The sequence below is a fragment of the Lagopus muta genome, chromosome 1, assembly GCF_023343835.1.
Source record: "Lagopus muta isolate bLagMut1 chromosome 1, bLagMut1 primary, whole genome shotgun sequence".
Taxonomy (NCBI): Eukaryota; Metazoa; Chordata; class Aves; order Galliformes; family Phasianidae; genus Lagopus; species Lagopus muta.
The window spans coordinates 180,521,358-180,540,520 of NC_064433.1; the positions used below are offsets into that span (position 1 = coordinate 180,521,358).

Sequence of the window (19,163 nt, forward strand, 5' to 3'; positions counted from 1 at the left end):
CATGTACAAAGTATATTTTAAGCAGAATGACTCCACTACAAACAATCATGCAAAATAAGTGATCTATAAAAATTACTGTGAAAGTTTTTAATATGATAAAGAATTCTAAATGAGAAACCTTAAGAAGTGTTAGGCTACAGAAATAAAGAACATTCCTTCAGAAGCAACTTACCCTCAAAGAGTCCATCAATAATGTCAAAACCAGCACGGAGATCAGATAAAGAAAATTCATAAAACTTGGTCCAACCCTGACATTTTAAAAGAAATGTCAAGAACTCAATTAGTTACAACATTTTAATAAATAGGTTTGATTATCCAAATACAGCCTCTTTATACTAATTATCAATTCACTCCTTATTTCATGTCACTTCTTTACTGTCAGAAAAAAAAAATATAATGAGAAAAACAATTTCTGGTACTATTTCAGCAGAATGCTGACATGCATGCTTTGACCAGTCATTTTGTACTTCCATTCTGTTCTTGGTGGCATTAGTCTTTGCACAGCATGAAAGCATACTGTGCAGGTCTCACAAAAGCCTTTCAGTGTAAATATGTACATACAAATAAATACCGGTACGTGATGAAGGAAATCCAGACATCAGTCCCCTAGTGATGTAACTTCTTATGGCTGTACCTTTGCATATGAATGAAATCTTAATAATAAGTGCATGTGAGATTAGTGTATTTTCAGATTAAGGCTGCAGCTGCCCCACAGATCACAATCAAGGTATCAGTCAGTCACCTTGAAGGTCACAAACAGGCAAGATGCTGCAGTCTCTCAACAGTTTTAAAATGCCTGTTTTGAAAGATCTGCTTATAGACTGAAGAGCTTATTGGCTGGGATTAACTGCAGTTCAGCAATGTCAGGATCATAGAATCACCACTAAATCTATGTAAGATAAATAGTTATAGTAGAAGTAAGGAGAACGGCACTAACCCTGTCCTGTGTCTGTTTGAAAGTTATTGGCAAATTAATGGTAATCTGAACAAAGGCAAATGGGAGACCATATATTTAATTGGTACTTCAATGATTTTCAACTATTCTTCTTCTTGAACAGCATATTCAAAGTTCGTTCCAGTTAGAGGGAAACAATTCTGTAATTCATAAAGTCAAAACTAACAAAAGAAGTCTTAAACATTCCAGGCTCTGTCAGAACAAATCTGTTGGATGATAGGTTAATTTCACCACAAGTCTAATTAAAATAAACCAGACACAAAATAGTTTGTCGGGTTTATTTTCTCCTCTTTTTCCTGCTTAGTTTAAGCATCCGTAGCCAGAAAAAACACAAATTTCCTTTAAACAAAAACTTATCTAAGGAAAAAACATGTTACAGTCTCTGAAAACCATTATAATCCTCTCAAGAAACAAGTAAATTCCTCTCTCTGAATGGGATTGCTATGCAGAAAGAACAGTAAATATTACACTCTCCTTTTTACTGAAGTGCTTCTTTATGACTTTCACACAATCCTAAACAGTTTTTTTTTCCTATCCTAAACAAAAAGAATTCAAAAGATATTCTCCATGGGACCTCACTCCTGCATCGTTAGCACACAGATCACACAATATCTCCACACAGAGACTGGCAATTTTTAAAGGGACAAGAATTTAGGCTACCAAGATTTTATTTTTAAATTAATTCAAAGAAAGCCATAAAGGTAGGCACCAGAGGTGTCAAAGTTTTTGTCATCTCTGAATGTGATCCAGTACATATCTGATGAAAAACAATTCTAAGTATAAAAGCTAAAAGCAAACGGGTACAAATTTTTAAAAATGACCAAAAAAGAATTACCTGAGGAATGTAATTTCTTCTTTCTTGGCATACAGCATGAAACCATGCTAAACAAAAGAGAGAATGGGCTCGAGACAAATTTCCCTTTTTATTAATTTGTTCAGGTGTCCAAGATTCGTAGGTTCGTAGGAGGTTCTTTTTGAGGCCTGGAGGTGCCTGCACAGAAAAAAAACATCCCTTTGTTCTAAACAACTGATATTTTCAAGTTCTATTTTCTTAACTTTCACGTCATCATACAATTAAGTTACAGTTTATAAGTAGTATTTTAGCAAATAATATTTAACATGAAAAAAGTCTGCCTAAGAGAATTATAGTCAGAACCAATTGTTAGGAGGACCAAACTACAGGAGAACAAGTTAGTGAAATGAATGCTAATTGATCAACTAAGGAAATATAAAATAAATTCTTTTTTTTTTTTAATTTTATTTTTTATTTTTTATTTTATTCCCCCATGTACAAGAACTTATCTTCTGTTTTTAGAAGCTCAACTACCAATTACTATTTCTGTGATCTGAGCCATCTGGCCTCATGCCATGCCAGCATTCTTAGTTACTGTAGAGCAGATATGTATGATAAAACATCAGTCCTCTGACTTAAGTAGTGTTTACAACCAGTAAAAAAAGCAATAGGTAGCCTGTATATAATAACAAAGATCATTTAAAAGTAAAAACAACTAATTGGATACCCTGACAATGCAATACAAATGTCACAATAAAATTTTTAAAGATACCAGTTTTTCATATCTATAAGATTTTATAAAACACTGCTTGCTAACAAGATTACTGTAAATAAAACAAGGTTTGTAAAAGTCTTGTAATAATCTACATAATCTAAAAGTTGATTATATTAGCTGATTGAAATGTAAATAGAAAATAGTTATTTAAATAGTCCACACTATCAACATATTAGTCTATCTAAATAAATTGTTTCTAAGTGTCAAAATTGATTCTTTGAAAACATTCAGTAAAGGCTTTCTAAACAGATCTTACTTCATAGGTTATTTTCAGACTTGACTGAAGCAAAATTGGAGTAAATTTTGGATGAACTTCAGTAGTAAGCCAAAGGCGAAAGTTTGGTTGAGGCTGCAGCGTATTCAGTTCCTGCCAAAGAAATGTTATATATTGAGGTAGATTTTGCATTTTTCTATTTAATACACAGAACAGCATTTACAAAATGATACCTTGAATTGAAAAATCATGCTTGTCTAAAAAATTTTAGTTGCTTTTTGTAAGTATGTTTACTCAAAATACGTGTTGTTTCTGTACTTTCTAATGTCTGCTATACTCAGCTTCATCCTGGATGCATCAAAATACTTAAAGCTCTCTCCCATATTCCAAACTCAGAGCATAACAATATACAGCAGCTCTTTATTCCTCTTAAGTAAAGAACACCAAAAGACTAGATCTCAAAAGGAAAAGGCTTGGACCATGAGTTGCGTATCAACAACAGAACTCAATGAATTTCAGCACCTGCACAGCTATGTCAATTTCTGGTTTCTTTTTGTTGCTGGATTTTTCTTTTTAATTATTTATTTGTATGTGTGGTTGTTACATGCATCCTTCCTGTATCATGTCTCACAGAAAACTCTGAATAGAAAAACAGTTTTAAGAAAATAAACATTGTTCAACGCTATTTCAAATACAAAGACATTATGTGATTACTGATGTATCAAAGCATACATTTTCACACATGCTTTATGTATGAAGCTGGGAAAGTTGCTTGACAATTGCCTTGAGAACAGAGTCAGCTGTTCTGTGTAAGAGCTTTGAGAGAGCTATACTTCAATAAACTTTAGCAGATTTCCTTAAAATCCATTCACTTTGATAATTTCTAAGACTTAATTACAAGAATAAGAAACTTCTGATACATACCACATGCACTTACAAGGTTTGATGTTTTATTCTTATAATTAGTTAGAAGCTTACAAACACTTCCTGACAGTTCACCACTGTGTTCAGGGTAGACAAAACACATCAGTATTACCTGTTTTATCTTTCTATTTTTCCAAAATAGATCATAGAATCACAGAATGGCCTGGGTTGAAAAGGACCACAATGATCATCCAGTTTCAACCCCCTGCTATGTGCAGGGTCACCAACTGCCAGACCAGGCTGCCCAGAGCCACATCCAGCCTGGCCTTGAATGCCTCCAGGGATGGGGCATCCACAGCCTCCTTGGGCAGCCTGTTCCAGTGCATCACCATCCTCTGTGTGAAAAACTTTCTCCTAATATCTAACCTAAACCTCCCCTGTCTCAGCTTAAGACCATTCCCTCCTGTCCTATCACTGTCCACCCTCATGAACAGCCATTCCCCCGTCCTGTTTATGAGCTCCCTTCAAGAACTGGATTATAGGAACCTTAAAGGTATATCTATCCCATATGGTCCTTATCTGATAGAAATAGAGTCCAAGCTTACGTGCATGGAGCACACCTCGTGCATGAACTAATCTAAGAAACAGGACAAGTAAGGCAGAAGTAACTGTTAATAAGTATTTCTTTTCTTTTTTCCAAGTTAGCTTGTTTTATGAATGACACAGTGACATACAAGTTAAGTTGTTTTGATCTAGCTAGCAAGTCAATTAAGCAAGTCAATTTCAGATACAGTATGTTTCTTTCAAAAAAAACTCATTCTAATTTCAAATTAGCATAAACCTTATAGTTGTTGAAACACAAGCTATCCTAACAAATAACAAGAATTAACAACAAAGCTGGAGAACAAAAAATATAAATAAATATTTTTATAAACTTTTATTTTACAATGTTGTTATTTAAACAAAAAAAAAAGCATCAATGTACTGATTTTTCAGCAAATGTGGACAGTATCCCATAATATATAGGAAATTCTAACAGAACATTTGTTCAGTCACTGTGGCAGAAACACTCTACATTGTATGAAATCAAAGCAACCACACAAAGTTGCTTAGATCTGAAGCTCTTCACCTTATTCATGATCAGAAACCTGCTAAGGTTTATTTTTCGATTTAAAACATCACCAGGTAAATGCATGATGTTTCAGAACTGACTGATAGGTTTCCAACACAAAGACAGTGCTGGACTAATTACCCTTACCTTTTCCAGTACAGGAAGCCAAGGTATGACAAGATGCAGATTCTTTAAACACAGCCATTCTCCGTTGCGTGCACATTCTTTCAAAGTCTGAATAGCTAGCTCAGCCTGACCTTGGCCCATTGCAATCTGAAAAGAAAAATAACTCTTTGTATCAGGAACTCATCATGCTCATTTAAATGCAAAATTGGAAAAACTCATGAAAATACAATTTTTTCTTTGCAACATATGTAATCTGAACATCTTAAGAAATAACACCCATAGTCTTTTTCATAGAATCATAGAATGTCCTGGGTAGAAAAAGACCACAATGCTCATCCACTTTCAACCCCCTGCTATGTGCAGGGTCACCAACCACCAGACCAGGCTGCCCAGAGCCACATCCAGCCTGACCTTGAATGCCTCCAGAGATGGGGCATCCACAGCCTCCTTGGGCAACCTGTTCCAGTGTGTCACCACCCTCTAGGCCTTTTTTCTCACTGCCCTCTTTGTAGGTACTGAAAGGCTGTTATTACGTCACCTAATGATATCTCTGCTGCCAAGGCAGAGGCTGGTTCACGTTCAGATTCTTGTCCACAAAAACCCTCCAGATGTTTTTTGCAGAGCTTCTTCCCAACCAGTGAGTTCACTGCCTGCAGCACTACAAGGGGTTCTTAATACCCAGGGGCAGGACTTTGCTCTTCCTTCTCATTGAGTTTTGTAAGGTTTCCTTCATTAAAGGAAAACTATCAACACTTGTGAGCCCATTGCTTAGTGGGAAAGGGCACCTCGTGACACAGCACATGGAAAAGGCGGAGCTCAACGTCATTTGAGCCCCAGGTTTTACTGGCAAGGCTCGTTCCCAGGCCTCTCAGGTTTCCCAGGCCTACTAGCAGGAGTAAAGCATTACTCATGTAAAGACAGATTCAGGAATCACACAACACATTTAGAAATATGTAAGTCCAGGGGAAGATACATAGAATGCACTATAGAGTGCTGGGGAGAGGAGCAGTGAATGTCACTGCAGGGCTACCTGCAATCATCTAAAAGTAACACTGATTTGGGGTGCTTCCTGATAAAAAGGCAAGCATCACAGCTATCTTCAAAAAGGATAAGGAGGAGGAAGAACTAGCTGATTACAGGCCAGTCAGCCTCAACTTAGTGCCTGAGAAGATTCCTGTGCAAGCCCTCCTAGAAGCCATTTTCTGTATGGTTGACCTTAAACATTATTTTATGTGAAATAATGAAACATGAAATAAAAGAGTTTGGTTCAGGAACTTCCATCAGCAATTTATCAGTTAACATTTACTTGTAAAATTCTTCAAAATACCAAAACACTCATAAACACTTAAGATCTTATTTATATTTTCTGTTGAAGAAAGAAATGTTCATGTTCTATAACAGCTAATTATGAAGTCTAGATTACACTGGGTTTTGTTTCATATTTTGATTATTCCACCCTAAAAGCAATAATACTTAGAGCTGTCAGTTGTCAGTTTTTATTACTGAATTGTACCAAAAAATATGTAAAACTGAACATAACAAACCGTGGTTTTAATAATTATGCTCATCTAAGGCTGACCTGATGGTAGCACTCAGTATTTCTTTCAACGCCGGCAAGTTCTTGCAATTCTTGAGAAGGATCAGCACCAGGAGAAATAATTATCAATATAGGCTCAGTTTCCAGAGTCTCTTTATAAAGACGTTTCAGATTCAGAGGTGATGGAGACAATTCTTTTATTCCTATAATTAGAAACATTATGGAAATAAAGTGACTACACAGAATGGAGTGCTCTTCAGATTTTTCTTATTATTCAAATAAAATCAACTAGCAAACTGCTGGGATAAAGTAGTATTTCTTCAATGCATAAAGACCGATACTGTTTTTGCTCTTGTTTTAATTTGGTCTACAATTCATAGAAAAAGCCAATTTTGGTATACACAAATCAGCACTACAAATGGATACTGAAAATTTTAACTGTAGTATGACACTGAAGTGTACATTATAATAGGTCCTGGAATACCACAAGTTAACAGATCAAAAAACTGACCAAAAAATTCTGTCAATAACATATTGCAAATATAGTTGAACTGTCATGTACACCGGTACAAACACAAACAATTCAAATGTCAGGATCTGAGTTAGGAAAACATAAAGCCTAAAATCTTCAAAGTACATCACACCTATAACCTTTAAATTGAGGAACTGCATAACTTGCAAGCAATACAAATAAATTAAAATAAATAAACCTTTGCAATATGTCCACAGTCAAGAAATTTTGATTCATTTTCAGAAAACACTGTTTCAGTACAGATTTGTGATGTTTTTATGTCTTTTCTTGACATATATCATTCATCATTGCTGAAAACAAGACGCTAGACAAACATCTCTTTTTCACTTGTTCAGTCATCCTTAGGTTCCTATTCATAAGGCTGCTTACCTTCTACTGAGATGTGTAAAATAAAACACAGCCAAAATAAGCCAGCGTCTGATGGCAATGCTGTTGGTCTTCAGCAGTGCAAACAGATGCACCCAGATTCCTGAGAAGCTACACTGATTGGCTGATATTTTAAATAATTATATGTTAACTGGTGACTACAGCTTGGCCTTCCATTAACAGAGAAATACTATAAAAAGCTATGATTGGGCAACAGAGTGGAATATGTTCATGTGCAACTTCAGTTTTTGTAGTAACAAATTTAATGATGTTAACAATGCTAATTTAAAATAAGAGCCATTCCAAATGAGTAACTGCTTAGCCAAATATGTTATAGTATTTCTGAGATGCATCACTTAAGAAAATGAAGACAGTGCAAGTATTATTAACAGTTTGGATTTTATAAAGTTGAGCAGAGTGTTTTGAGAAAATGCAGTGTTCAAGAATCCCTTCAAAGAATACATCAGAATTTTAAAATCACGGAGCTTCATAAACCAGTAAAAGCACTTTGTAACAATACTTTACGAAAATAAAATCAGAAAATCCATTTACAGAGTTTAAGTGTTACAACTTAGAAATTCCATATGAACCATAAAGTAAAAAATATATATTTGACATAAAAAAAAAGACTTAATCATTTAATTGTTGTGTGAAAGCACTCTAGTGAGAAATGAACTTACCTAGAGCTTTACATGCAAAAAGAGCCATAGCACTCTGCAGCCTGTCTGGTCTCAGAGCCTGGACCACAAGTACCTTAAAATAAAATATACTCATGGAAAATGAATTTATAAAAGTATAACATAAAAACCAACAAAGCAAAACTTTTCAAAGAAAACATTTTTTTTTAATCTTTGCTCATCAGCAATTTTCCCTAAACATACACAGCTATTTGATCATTCCTTCCCAAGATAACCTAATATAGTAATTCTTTTTTAAGTACTCTTTTCATTGAATATAACTGGGAGGATAGTACTACACCTAATGTCTATTTCTAAGGTAAAACATTTTCTGTCATGTGTCAGAATCTTTCATGTGGGTCACCAGAATAACAGAAAGTAAAATTAGCTTTATACTGCTATGCCAATATATGATTTTATACATATATTGCCAACCTCTGCAATTCCGCGATTCTGTGAAGCACTCCTCATACTTCCTTTGTAAAGAATTAGGTACGTAATATGCTGATTATTAAAGATTTATTCTCTTATGGGTATGATTTATGGCAATACATTGCACACAGAATAATAGTTCTGAATTTCACCAAATCAAACATGTAACTCAGAAACACCCCTTTGCATTATGGTTCTTTATAAATTTTATAAATTCTCTAAACAGCTGAACAGAGAGCCCCTAATAGCCACCAACATGAAACTGCATTGCCTTAGACATAATCCATTTCCTAGATCCAAAAATCTTCAATTTACATGTGTCTTTCTCAAGGGAGAAATGACAACTTTTCCATACACGCAAGAGGAATAACATTTTTGTCTTCCTGAGAAGAAGGATCCTATCAGTGAGGAAGAAACCTGACTGTCCAACATTACTGGTGAGCTCCTTAATCAAGCTTTCAGGAAGAGCAGAATTTCATGGCTGCTTTTCTAGAAAGCAGTGGCTGATACAGCACTTCCTGCGTTTTCAGTCAGGTGCTTTTGCATTTCATGGTGATCTAAATTAATATGCGTGGCAAGCTGAGAAATTCTGCAATAACAAAGCAAGCATGAAGGAATTTTGACACCTGTTCAGAAAATTTATTCTATGAATATTAATAAAGAACCTGTTACCTTGCCATTCTCAGCTGCAGCCAATATACTAACACAAAAAAAGACTCAGATAGAACTATATACATATTACAGAAAAAAAATCCATAACAAACTAGCTGAGCTGTAAGACAAAGACAAAATAGATATTGTTCCTGCTTGCAATTCAACCAGGTTCTCAGCCTAAATTCTTTAGATGTAAAACTTATTTGCAATGCTGAAATCACAATTCATTTTAAATAATTTAATACAGAATGTTACCTGTTGAAATAAGGAAATTCTTTTTACAATAGCAGATGGGAAGTCTTGCTCACACACAGAGCTCTGGGAAAAAGTGCGCCACAAACCTTCATCTTCTAAACCAAGAGTCTGATAGAGATATGGGAGAGAAGTCTACAAAACAAACAATGTATATTTAACAACAAGGAAACCATTTGGACATTGTATATTTTCAGCAATTTATAAATACCACTATGATTTTAAAACCTGTAAAATACTTGTGTGTTTCATAACAATCCCATCAATTTTCATTTTGGACTTCAAGAATAAAAGGTTAGAATTTAAAACTTGTTTATCTGCTTCCTGCAAATGCTAAGTCAGTATTTGCAATAGTTTTGTTTTTAAATTTCAAGGCTCCTGTTTTTACACTCTGGGCTTAACTCAGTGCTATTCTTTTCCTTAGATCATGACCAGGTTCTTCTGTATACCGATGGAAACTGTCACACTTCTGTTTTTTTCTTTAACCCTAACAATCATGTTTGCCACACCACTTTTGCAATTGCTCCTGATCCCTGATGAAGAGAAACTAAAAATAAACAACTGTCACTTCAGCAACAACAAAAATCCTTGCCAGAGACTGTTCAAGGTTTTCCTTCTTGCTGCTGAGCGACATGGAGGAGGAGAAGAATCTAAACTAGGATTTCTAAGACCATTATTTTCATTTAGTTGTTCTTGAATCAAAAGACTTCACTAAAGACTTTGGCAGGATTAGAATCAGGATTAATCAAAGCAATTAAGTGTTGTGTTGTCTTAATATGAAATTGCTTGATTTATGCAATTAAAATCTCTGAAATATTTGTTTGCATGAAAATCTGTTGAGTAAAAAATCAGTTTCACAATTAAAGGCCCATTTTAATACAACATAAAGCGGTTTCTGAAAAGAGACAATATAAGGGAAACCTGTAACTTAGTATTATTAGCAGTTTTTCTTTTCTAAAAATTTCTATTTATACAAATTTTAATTCCTTGGGTAGGCTTAAAATACACTAATCTAGGATCATACATTTAAAACTCAGAATTCAGTTTCAAATGGGTCCATAATAGACCATATTTTCTGGAACACAAAATAAACATTTTACAATAACAAAATGCTTCCTCTTGATGGTACTTGAGTCCAAATTACAATCACTTTTAAGTCCAATGTAAACTACCATGTGATACAAACCTTCAAAGATGCCACTGCATAGGCTCGCTCCTGTTCTATCCAAGAAGGAATCTGGTCATAAACACTTCTTTTTGAATCCTTATTGAAACAAATTAAATTTGATATATAAGCTATACAATTTTTTGGGGAAACATCATATTCAATAGAAAGACAACAAAACCCACTTTTAATAAAAAGTGCATTCATAATAGAAACACAACATCTACTCTTTTGCTGAGTTCATAAATGGTATAACAAAACAAAAACTACCAGTTAGTTGAGATACAGTGTCCACAGCAACTTTGCTTCAGTACTCGAGCCTAAAATATTTCATCATTCTGTTGATCTGTATGTCACTCCTCAACTCTAAGAATTGTTTATATATTAAGAACAAGTGACCAGAAGAATGACCATTTTCATACACACTCTGAGCACCTGACATAAAAAAAAAAAGTCTCCTTTTCATTTAATCACAGTCACAAAGAGGATAGCTTTTTAAATGAAGGGCAGTTCTGGGGTAAGTTACCAGGCAAAATATCATTCTAGACACCACTGCACTAGCAGATTTTGGCCAAAGCTTTATGCTTCTGCTTCTACGTTGCATGGAAGCAGAAAATTGTAAGGATAAACAACAGTATCGCCTGAAGTCCAGAGGTATCTCTCTCATAACGAAGATCTGTAGTCACAAATGGACAACGCCACCATATGAATCAACACTATACCCCCGCTACCACAGATCTCCAAAAGTACACAGCAGAACTAGAAAAGACGTATAAAAGTGGAAAATGATGATGAAAGTTATGGAACAATTAATACAGCCTCTTCAATTAGAAAAAACTGACAGCTAATAGGTTATACAAAGTATCTAGAAGTTAGACATAGGGATGATAAGTATATTTTTAAAGACAAATTTAGGAACCGGTAAAATAAGATTAGCAACGATAGACTAAAACAAACAAACAAAAAACACTAAAGGAGATAGCTCTTAAATTAATATGCACATGGAACTCCTTGCTGCAGAATTCTGTGAATGCTCCTGTCTTATACACACTTAAAAGTGATTAGATAAATTAGTGGAAGAGAAAACCAAGGGCTATTAAATATAACCAATCCCTTGGAGCGTATCCCCTGGGAATATTTGGATGGAGCATCACCATATACTTGACTTCACATTCTTTAATGAGTTTCTGACTATTCGTGGGAAACAAAATCTTGATACGTGGACATGCCTGAATCATAGAATGGCTTGGGCTGGAAGGGACCTTGAAGACTATACACAACTAACAACCCCCTGCTGTGGGCTAGCTGCCACCCACCAGCTGAGGCTGCCTGGGGCTCCTTCCAATCCGGCCCTGAACACCTCCAGGGATGGGGGCACCACAGCTCTCCGGGCAGCTGTGCCAGCGCCTCATCACCTTACAAGTGAAAAACTTCCCCCTGCCATATAACCTGAATCTCTCCTCTTATATTTTAAAAAAGCTGTCCCTTGTGCTATCACTACCTACTCATGTGAAAAAGAAGTTCATTTATCTCTTCTATATAAGCAACTTTTATGTATACTGCAAGGCCACAACTAGGTCTACTTAGAGCCTTGTCTTCTCCATGCTGAACCAGCCCTACTCCCTCAACCTGTCTTTATAGGAGAGGTGCTCCAGTCCTCTGATCATCTTAGTGGTACTCCTCTAGACTCATTCCAAAAGCTCCACATCTTTCTTGTGTTGAGAACCCCAGGCTCGGACACAGTACTGCAGATGGAGCCTCACAAGGAGCCTCACAGTGGGACAATCACCTTCTTTGTCCTGCTGGCGAAAAACTGTGTGCTGTGTGTTAGGTGAGGTAGAGAAAAGAGTTATGTTAAAGTCCATTCTACAGACAGATCTCCCATAGCTTGAGAATGATTTACAGCAACAAATTACTTGACAGTCACAATGTGGGCTGGCATCTACTGAGTTATAAAGAATGCATCGAGTGAAAGAAGGACTTCTATGTTCGTGCTGAAATAAAAAGTAGTGCAGTCATCTAAGAGATAAGGAATGTGGAAACGTAAAGTTGTTTCAATTGACCTGATGTGTAAGTAAGAAAAAGGGAGTAATCCAGCATACTTTTAACAGTTATGTCAGAATGCAGGTGAACACATAATGCCAAGGGCATTCTAAAAATAAGGTACTTGCACTGGCCATTGTTTTGTACCACTGGATATATGAAGTACCCTGACAGATGTCCAAACAAGATTAAAGGTTAAAAGTAATTGAGAATAATGAAAATTGCAGATAAGTCTGATGGAAATAAGCTATGCTGGTCCTGAATGAAAGAAAATAGATTTGAAGCAGAAGAGGCTGTTTTGTAAACATCCCTTTCAAAACCTACACCAAAATATCTGATTCTGAGAATGATTAAAAAGGCTAAGAATAAGGCAGGGCTCACTTTCTTTCTCTACCCTTTTGTACTGGAAGGTTATTTAGAAAGTATGCACACTTAGAATAATTGAGGGACACCCAATAAACTACAGCATGATCAGTAAAAACATGCAACAGGTGTTTCTTAATCTAGGCTGTCTCTTAGGAAAACATGCAAGAATATTTCCAGATGCAGAACTCTAAGGCTGCTAAAAAATGTACTACAAATTTAGCAATGTATATGGATGATTTCATCAATCCATACAAAAACTCCAATTCATGTATGATACTGAGGGAAAGAGATTAAAAAACACTTATTTTAGTCACAATAGCGAGGTTAAAAGCATTTAAAACATACTGTTAAATAAAATGAATTGCAATTGTGGTAACAGGATAAAAAAAAGAAAAAAGGCAAAAAAGATGTGCACAGAAAACTACCATTTTCAAAAAAACTGTATAATATTCATGTGAAAATTTATCTGTTCTTTTCATGTATAACAACAAGATTAAATGTTTCTTATTTCAAAATACACAAATTAAAGTAGCTTACTGATTTTCTTACGGGGTCTCCAATGATCACACCTGTAAAAGTCTCCCATTCCTACAAGAATAAATGAACACCTCAGATCAGTCACCAGACATCTTGAAGAATAAAAATTAGTGTGTAGTACCACGCAGGCAAAGCAGAAATTATTTAGAGGATAAACAAATTAAAGCCTAGATTCTGAAAGAATTATACAACATTTTTAAAACTCCACATAATATTAGCAGTATTTACCTTTCACAGAATCCAAATTAAGTGATTACAGTGCTTTACAAGAAAATAAACAAAAGGAAAAGCCATATAGTTTTTGTTTTTGTTCTGTTTTTAACTCCCACAGTTTCCACCCACATCATCCACATGCAGACCAGCATGAAGTAACGTGGCTGATAAGTAACACACATATTGCCTGACTGGGTATCAGAAGGCCCACAGAACAGAAAACTATCAGTTCACCTTTCAGTATTGTTTCATGTCATAGTGTCCAAACCATACAGTTAGTAGAATAAGATGAATATCTAGTATTATAGCTTGGTATTACGAACATTCGGCTGCATTAGGAAAGGGGTAATCTTGCTTGCATCTATGTGTAATAAATCCTTCAGACCCTGTATTTCTAGACAGGAATGAAGTTTTTAATCATTTTAAGATCTTAGTTAAAAATTTCAAAAGAATACCAGAAATAATATAATCCTGCACTTGGAGATGGTAAAAAAATACATTAATAAATCTTCAGAGTATTGAAAATTTGCATCAGCAGCATCTACAAATCACATAAACTTTCTTTTTTTGTTTTACAGACAGTAGTAACATCCCAAATAAAAACATCAATCAACTAGAACTACTGATATAGACTCTAGCATATCTTTTTGCACCCACCGATCTAGATGCAAATTGAATAAACCCTCTCTTACAATTATAATTTATGATATTTTCCTATTAATAAAGAAAACACACATACAGGAAGAATACATGAAGCCTCCGTAGTTTTATAATATTACATAATGTCTTTACATAGAAAAGTAAAAATAGTTAGATGTAGAGCTGATATGTAAAGCTATCTCAGAAAAACCTATACATATTAATGAAGAAAGACAAATGTCTTAACATTAGAATGCCTTGCATCTTCATAAACATTGTACTATAAAATTTTTCACTACTGCGGTAAATACTGAAGAATACAGAACTCTCTAGAAGCACAGCAACTTCTACTCTCACCACATTAAAGTTTTAACGGATAAAGCATTTAAAAATAACCTCTTTAGCTTAATTTTCCTCAATAAACATTTTGCACAAGCACTCCTGTTGAAGCAATTTAACGAAAAAAATATTATTTCAATCAAGTAAGAGGATTAATGATATTTGATTCTTGAGTACTGAGATACTTGGATACTTGAGTATGCAGGAAAGTTTCTTGTATGCAACCTCGTTATGTTAAGCTAGTAAAGAACTCTAACAGCTAGTGGAAATGTATGCTAAACAACAGCATTCAATAAAAAAAATCAATACTTACAAATGCTTAAAAAGCCTCCCAGCTAGGCTCTAGTTTAGTTTAGAAAACTTGCAGATTGCTACCTTCATAAGTTTATCATAGAATTATAAAATTGCTCAGGCTGGAAAGGACCTTAAAGATAATCAAGTCTAACCACCACCTAACCATACTACCCTAACTCTTAGCAATCCTCTGCTAAATCACGTCCCTGAGCACCATATTCAAACGATTTTTAAACACATCCAGTGATGCTGACTCAGCCAGCTCCCTGGGGAGCCTATTCCAGTGCTTAGCAACCCTTTCTGTAACCCTCAAGGATTAGAAAGATAAAACAGGTTTTATTCAGATGCTAAAGATAAGTAATGTAGATGAGTTAGGGAAGTTCTCTTAATGAAAAGGAAATGATTTACTAATAAAAAGGTAAGTTAGTTATTTTCAGCAGGTATTTTCATTGCAGAAATGAATCCCAAGGACAATGGGATTTCATAGGTAAATCCATACATCTCCAACAAAACTGCGCTGCATTCATAGCATCAAAAAGTTTCAAGCTTGTTCACTAAATTCACATTTTTTAAACAGTGAAGTTCTGTTACTTCCTTCAAATTTATTCTGTGATTTTCATCTTCTTCCTTTTACTGGAATTTTCTCCAGCAAGCTGACATCTCCTGAAATTTGACACTCCTCTGGACTCCAGCTTCTACTTCAGAAAACCATGTCCTTGCAGGCTCTGTATCACCATTCTGTAGGTAGTTCAGATAATTAAATGGTGACTCACACTAATCAGCCTTCAGAATTAATCTAACACCCTAGCAGAGAAATATTCTTATACTGGGAAAAGGGCTGCTCTATAGAAATACGAATTAGCAGTACCTAAACTCTGCTGCAGTTTTCATGGGAGAAGGGTACCCTCTAAAGAATAGTAACTTTCCCCAAGTGAGGAATTCCACTAGGTCTCTTTCAGACTGCTATAAATTAAAACACCATATGACATCCCTAATCTTTTTGTGAATATGCTAATAATGTTACCTTTGCCTAAAAATTGAATAGACAGACATTTTTAGTACACGTGGTTTGAATTTTTACCAAATGGATCCCAGTATGGTATCCAAAATATAAAACATTCAAGGATGAAGTATCATTCCTCCCTAAGAATCACAGAATCATAGAACAGCTTTGGGTGGAAGGGACCTCAAAAATCACCTAGTTCCAATTCCCCTGCTGTGGGCTGGGTTGCCAATCACAAAAACAAGTACCAGGTCAGGTTGACCAGGGACCCACCCAACATGGCCTTCAACACCTCCAGGGATGAGGCATCCACAGCTTCTCTGGGCAGTCTATTCCAGCACCTCACCACCTTCCCCAAGAAAAATTCCTCTGACATCTAACCTGTACCTTCATTAATTTAGTTTAAAATTGTTTCCTTTTATCCTATCACTATCTACCCATATAAAAAAAAGTTGATTTCCCTCCTGTTTATAATGAGGTTTTTCAGGAGTCTTCTGCACAAGCCCACCTCCCTCAGCCTTTCTCATGGGACAGGTGCTCATTCCCATGGCAGTTCTCTGGACCTGCTCCAACAGCTCCACATCCTTCTTGTAGCTGGGGGCCCCAGGCCTGGATGGAGAATTCCAGATGGGGCCTCAAGAGGGCAGAGTAGAGGGGGACAATCAACTCCATCTCCCTGCTGGCCACTCTTTTGATGCAGCCAGGATACAGTTGGTCTTCCAGGCTGCAGGTGTAAACAGCTGACTCACGTAAAGGCTCTTGTCCAACAAAAGCCCCAGGTCCCTTCACAGCAGGGCTGCTCTCAATGAGTCCTTCTCCTAGTCTTTATACATATCTGGGATTCCCTGTGTCTGAGATTACTGTCCGAACACCCCTTGAACTCCAGCAGGCTTGGTACTGTGACTACTGCCCTGGGGAACCTGTTCTAGTGGCAAATGAGAATATAATAGATCTCTAATCTGTAGATATCTTACACAGTAAGCAATTAATAATCATTGGATGAAATGCATACATTGAAACATCATTACTTCGCTTTCCTGAAAGTGTCTTCAACAGCAGGTTGCAGAATCAGAGTTTTACATTCTCCTTAGGTATTGCACTCCTTTTCTGCATTTTGACAGAAGGCAGGATGTGCAAGCAATGGTCAGTCACAGCAGATGTGTATGCATTCCTGTACTTGTGAAGGAATATCTGTATTCAACTGAAAGGATGCATAAACGTATAACCATTTGACAGAAGGAGCACTGACATAGCACCCACACAAAAAGCTGAAACAGCTCTCCATAAGCATCATTTTCAGTCTCTTATATAAATAGCAACTGTTTACCTTCCTTTCTAATGGTAATCATCACTTTGAACCCAATAAATTTAATGTTGACATGCAAGATGTTTTTAAAAGTAACTATAATAGAGAAATAGAAACATAGAAACCTAAAATTTTGAGTCCTATACATACTGAAAAAACCTTCCACCTATTTCGTGTTAGGTAAATGTTAATGTTTCATCACATGTTAATCACTTGCAGATTTTCTTCTCTAGCACTTACATTCTCTTGAAAGAGTTCAGGGTGCATTCCTCGTACAAAATGTAGAGCAAACATTAACTGATCAGCCTGAATAAAAGGAAAAAAAAACAATTGCATGTTCATCAGAAATCACCCTTATACCTCAGTTGTCATTAAAATCTCACACAGATAACAGGCAGAATTAGCAGCAGATTGCTGATCACTTTTATTTGTTCTCTGAGACCACTATCAGATCAGAAAACTAAAGTGGATTGATCATTAGTCGAGCTGCATGATAACTATACACTTTCAACATCTTCCAACCTCCAGCCCGATCGCCCAAGGTGAAAAACTTCCATATTATAAATCTCCAATCTGTACTCAGGCTTTGAAATATTCCATCTTTTCTGACATATACAAATAGTGTGCCTTTCAGCATTCAAAAGATCTGATGACTTATTGGAAGGCTTCACAGTCATAAATTCAAATAAAGACTTTAAATTATCAGTATTCCGTAAGATTCCACCTGAACATTGATCAATCAAAATCCTTACAAATGCTGCTACTTCTGCATCCCCAGTGTAGGGCTGTTAGATTTTTAGGAGTAAAATCTTCCAAGATCTCTTTATTCTCACCTCTCAAGCTTCAGACTTGCAATATTTATACTACTGGTCAGATGGTCTGTGCAGATTTATTATGTCTTTGTCAGCCTAGGACTATAACACAAACACCTCCTGTTATGATTGCCCCATTTGAAAATAAAAATGAAAGTGAGAGGTGTATCTATCCTAGATTTTCCAAGAAGTAAGAAAAGCCATCTGAAGCAGATATTGAGTGAACACAACTTTAAGAGCATTATATAGACAAACAAGAAAACAGATGGAAACAAACAAGCTAACAGGTAGGGATTTGGGGCAGAGATGAAAAGAGAAAGTAGAATACTACAATGTCTGTTGTTTGAGTTTGTTTGGTATTTTTTTTTGTTTCCTTTCAAACAAGCATAAAAACAAGCACACAATGCCTTACAATGATAACTAGGTCAAACACTCATATGTGGGAAACAGAAGAAATAAGATGAAACAGAAAAGTTTCCAGAAGAATACAGTCTTACCTTAAACAAACAACGGCACACATATTCATACACTGTATGTTTCAATGTGTAAATAAGTGACTCGATTCTTTCATCAGTATTGCTTGAATCCTAAAAACAAAGTTTTGATTTCTAAAATTCGTGTGGAAGTGAAAAAAACAAGTGAATTTCCGTTGGAATGACATAAATTATCTGGACTCTGTGACACTCATAATCTCTAAAAACATACTATTGAGTTCACTTGTAGCTACCAGTAAAACATGACAAAATGTAAAGTTCATGCTGAGAAATAAAGTAGTGTATAATTACATCCCATCTCCCTACCCCTTTCACTTATCCTTTCCATTTTTGGGGGCCAGGTGGCACAGGGGCCTACTGCCCCCTGTCACAGGCATAGATTGATCTAGTTAACTCCATGACAGACTTGAATTATCTGACTGTGAATGTCATTCTACATTATACCTACAGTAAACATAAGAAAAGAAAATATCTCTTTTGCTCTAATTTATCAATATCCTGGATGTTTCATGGCTCTTGGTAAAATTTGTATTATATTTTTAGACAATTTCTATACAAGTATGTTGATATTAAATGTATTAACTAGATTTGCAGCCAATATTTGGCTCAAATTAACTAAGCAGTGTAGAAAATAGTAAACATAATCTCTCCATAAAAACTTACA

General features: G+C 35.6%; 1 protein-coding gene across 5 annotated transcripts in view; it reads right to left on the minus strand.

Annotated features, from left to right (window-relative positions):
* The window catches only part of DYNC2H1 (dynein cytoplasmic 2 heavy chain 1), a 137,547-nt gene that overhangs the window by 48,709 nt on the left and 69,675 nt on the right, over window positions 1–19,163 (minus strand). For all 5 annotated transcript variants that reach the window (XM_048936129.1, XM_048936118.1, XM_048936159.1 and 2 more), the window contains 11 exons: window positions 18,503–18,592; window positions 17,434–17,499; window positions 13,400–13,450; window positions 10,475–10,552; window positions 9,292–9,423; window positions 7,954–8,026; window positions 6,418–6,578; window positions 4,860–4,985; window positions 2,780–2,890; window positions 1,791–1,946; window positions 173–248 (listed from right to left, as the gene is read on the minus strand). In XM_048936129.1, coding sequence (XP_048792086.1) covers window positions 173–248; window positions 1,791–1,946; window positions 2,780–2,890; window positions 4,860–4,985; window positions 6,418–6,578; window positions 7,954–8,026; window positions 9,292–9,423; window positions 10,475–10,552; window positions 13,400–13,450; window positions 17,434–17,499; window positions 18,503–18,592 — 1,120 coding nt within the window. The remainder of the gene's footprint in view (window positions 1–172; window positions 249–1,790; window positions 1,947–2,779; window positions 2,891–4,859; window positions 4,986–6,417; window positions 6,579–7,953; window positions 8,027–9,291; window positions 9,424–10,474; window positions 10,553–13,399; window positions 13,451–17,433; window positions 17,500–18,502; window positions 18,593–19,163) is intronic.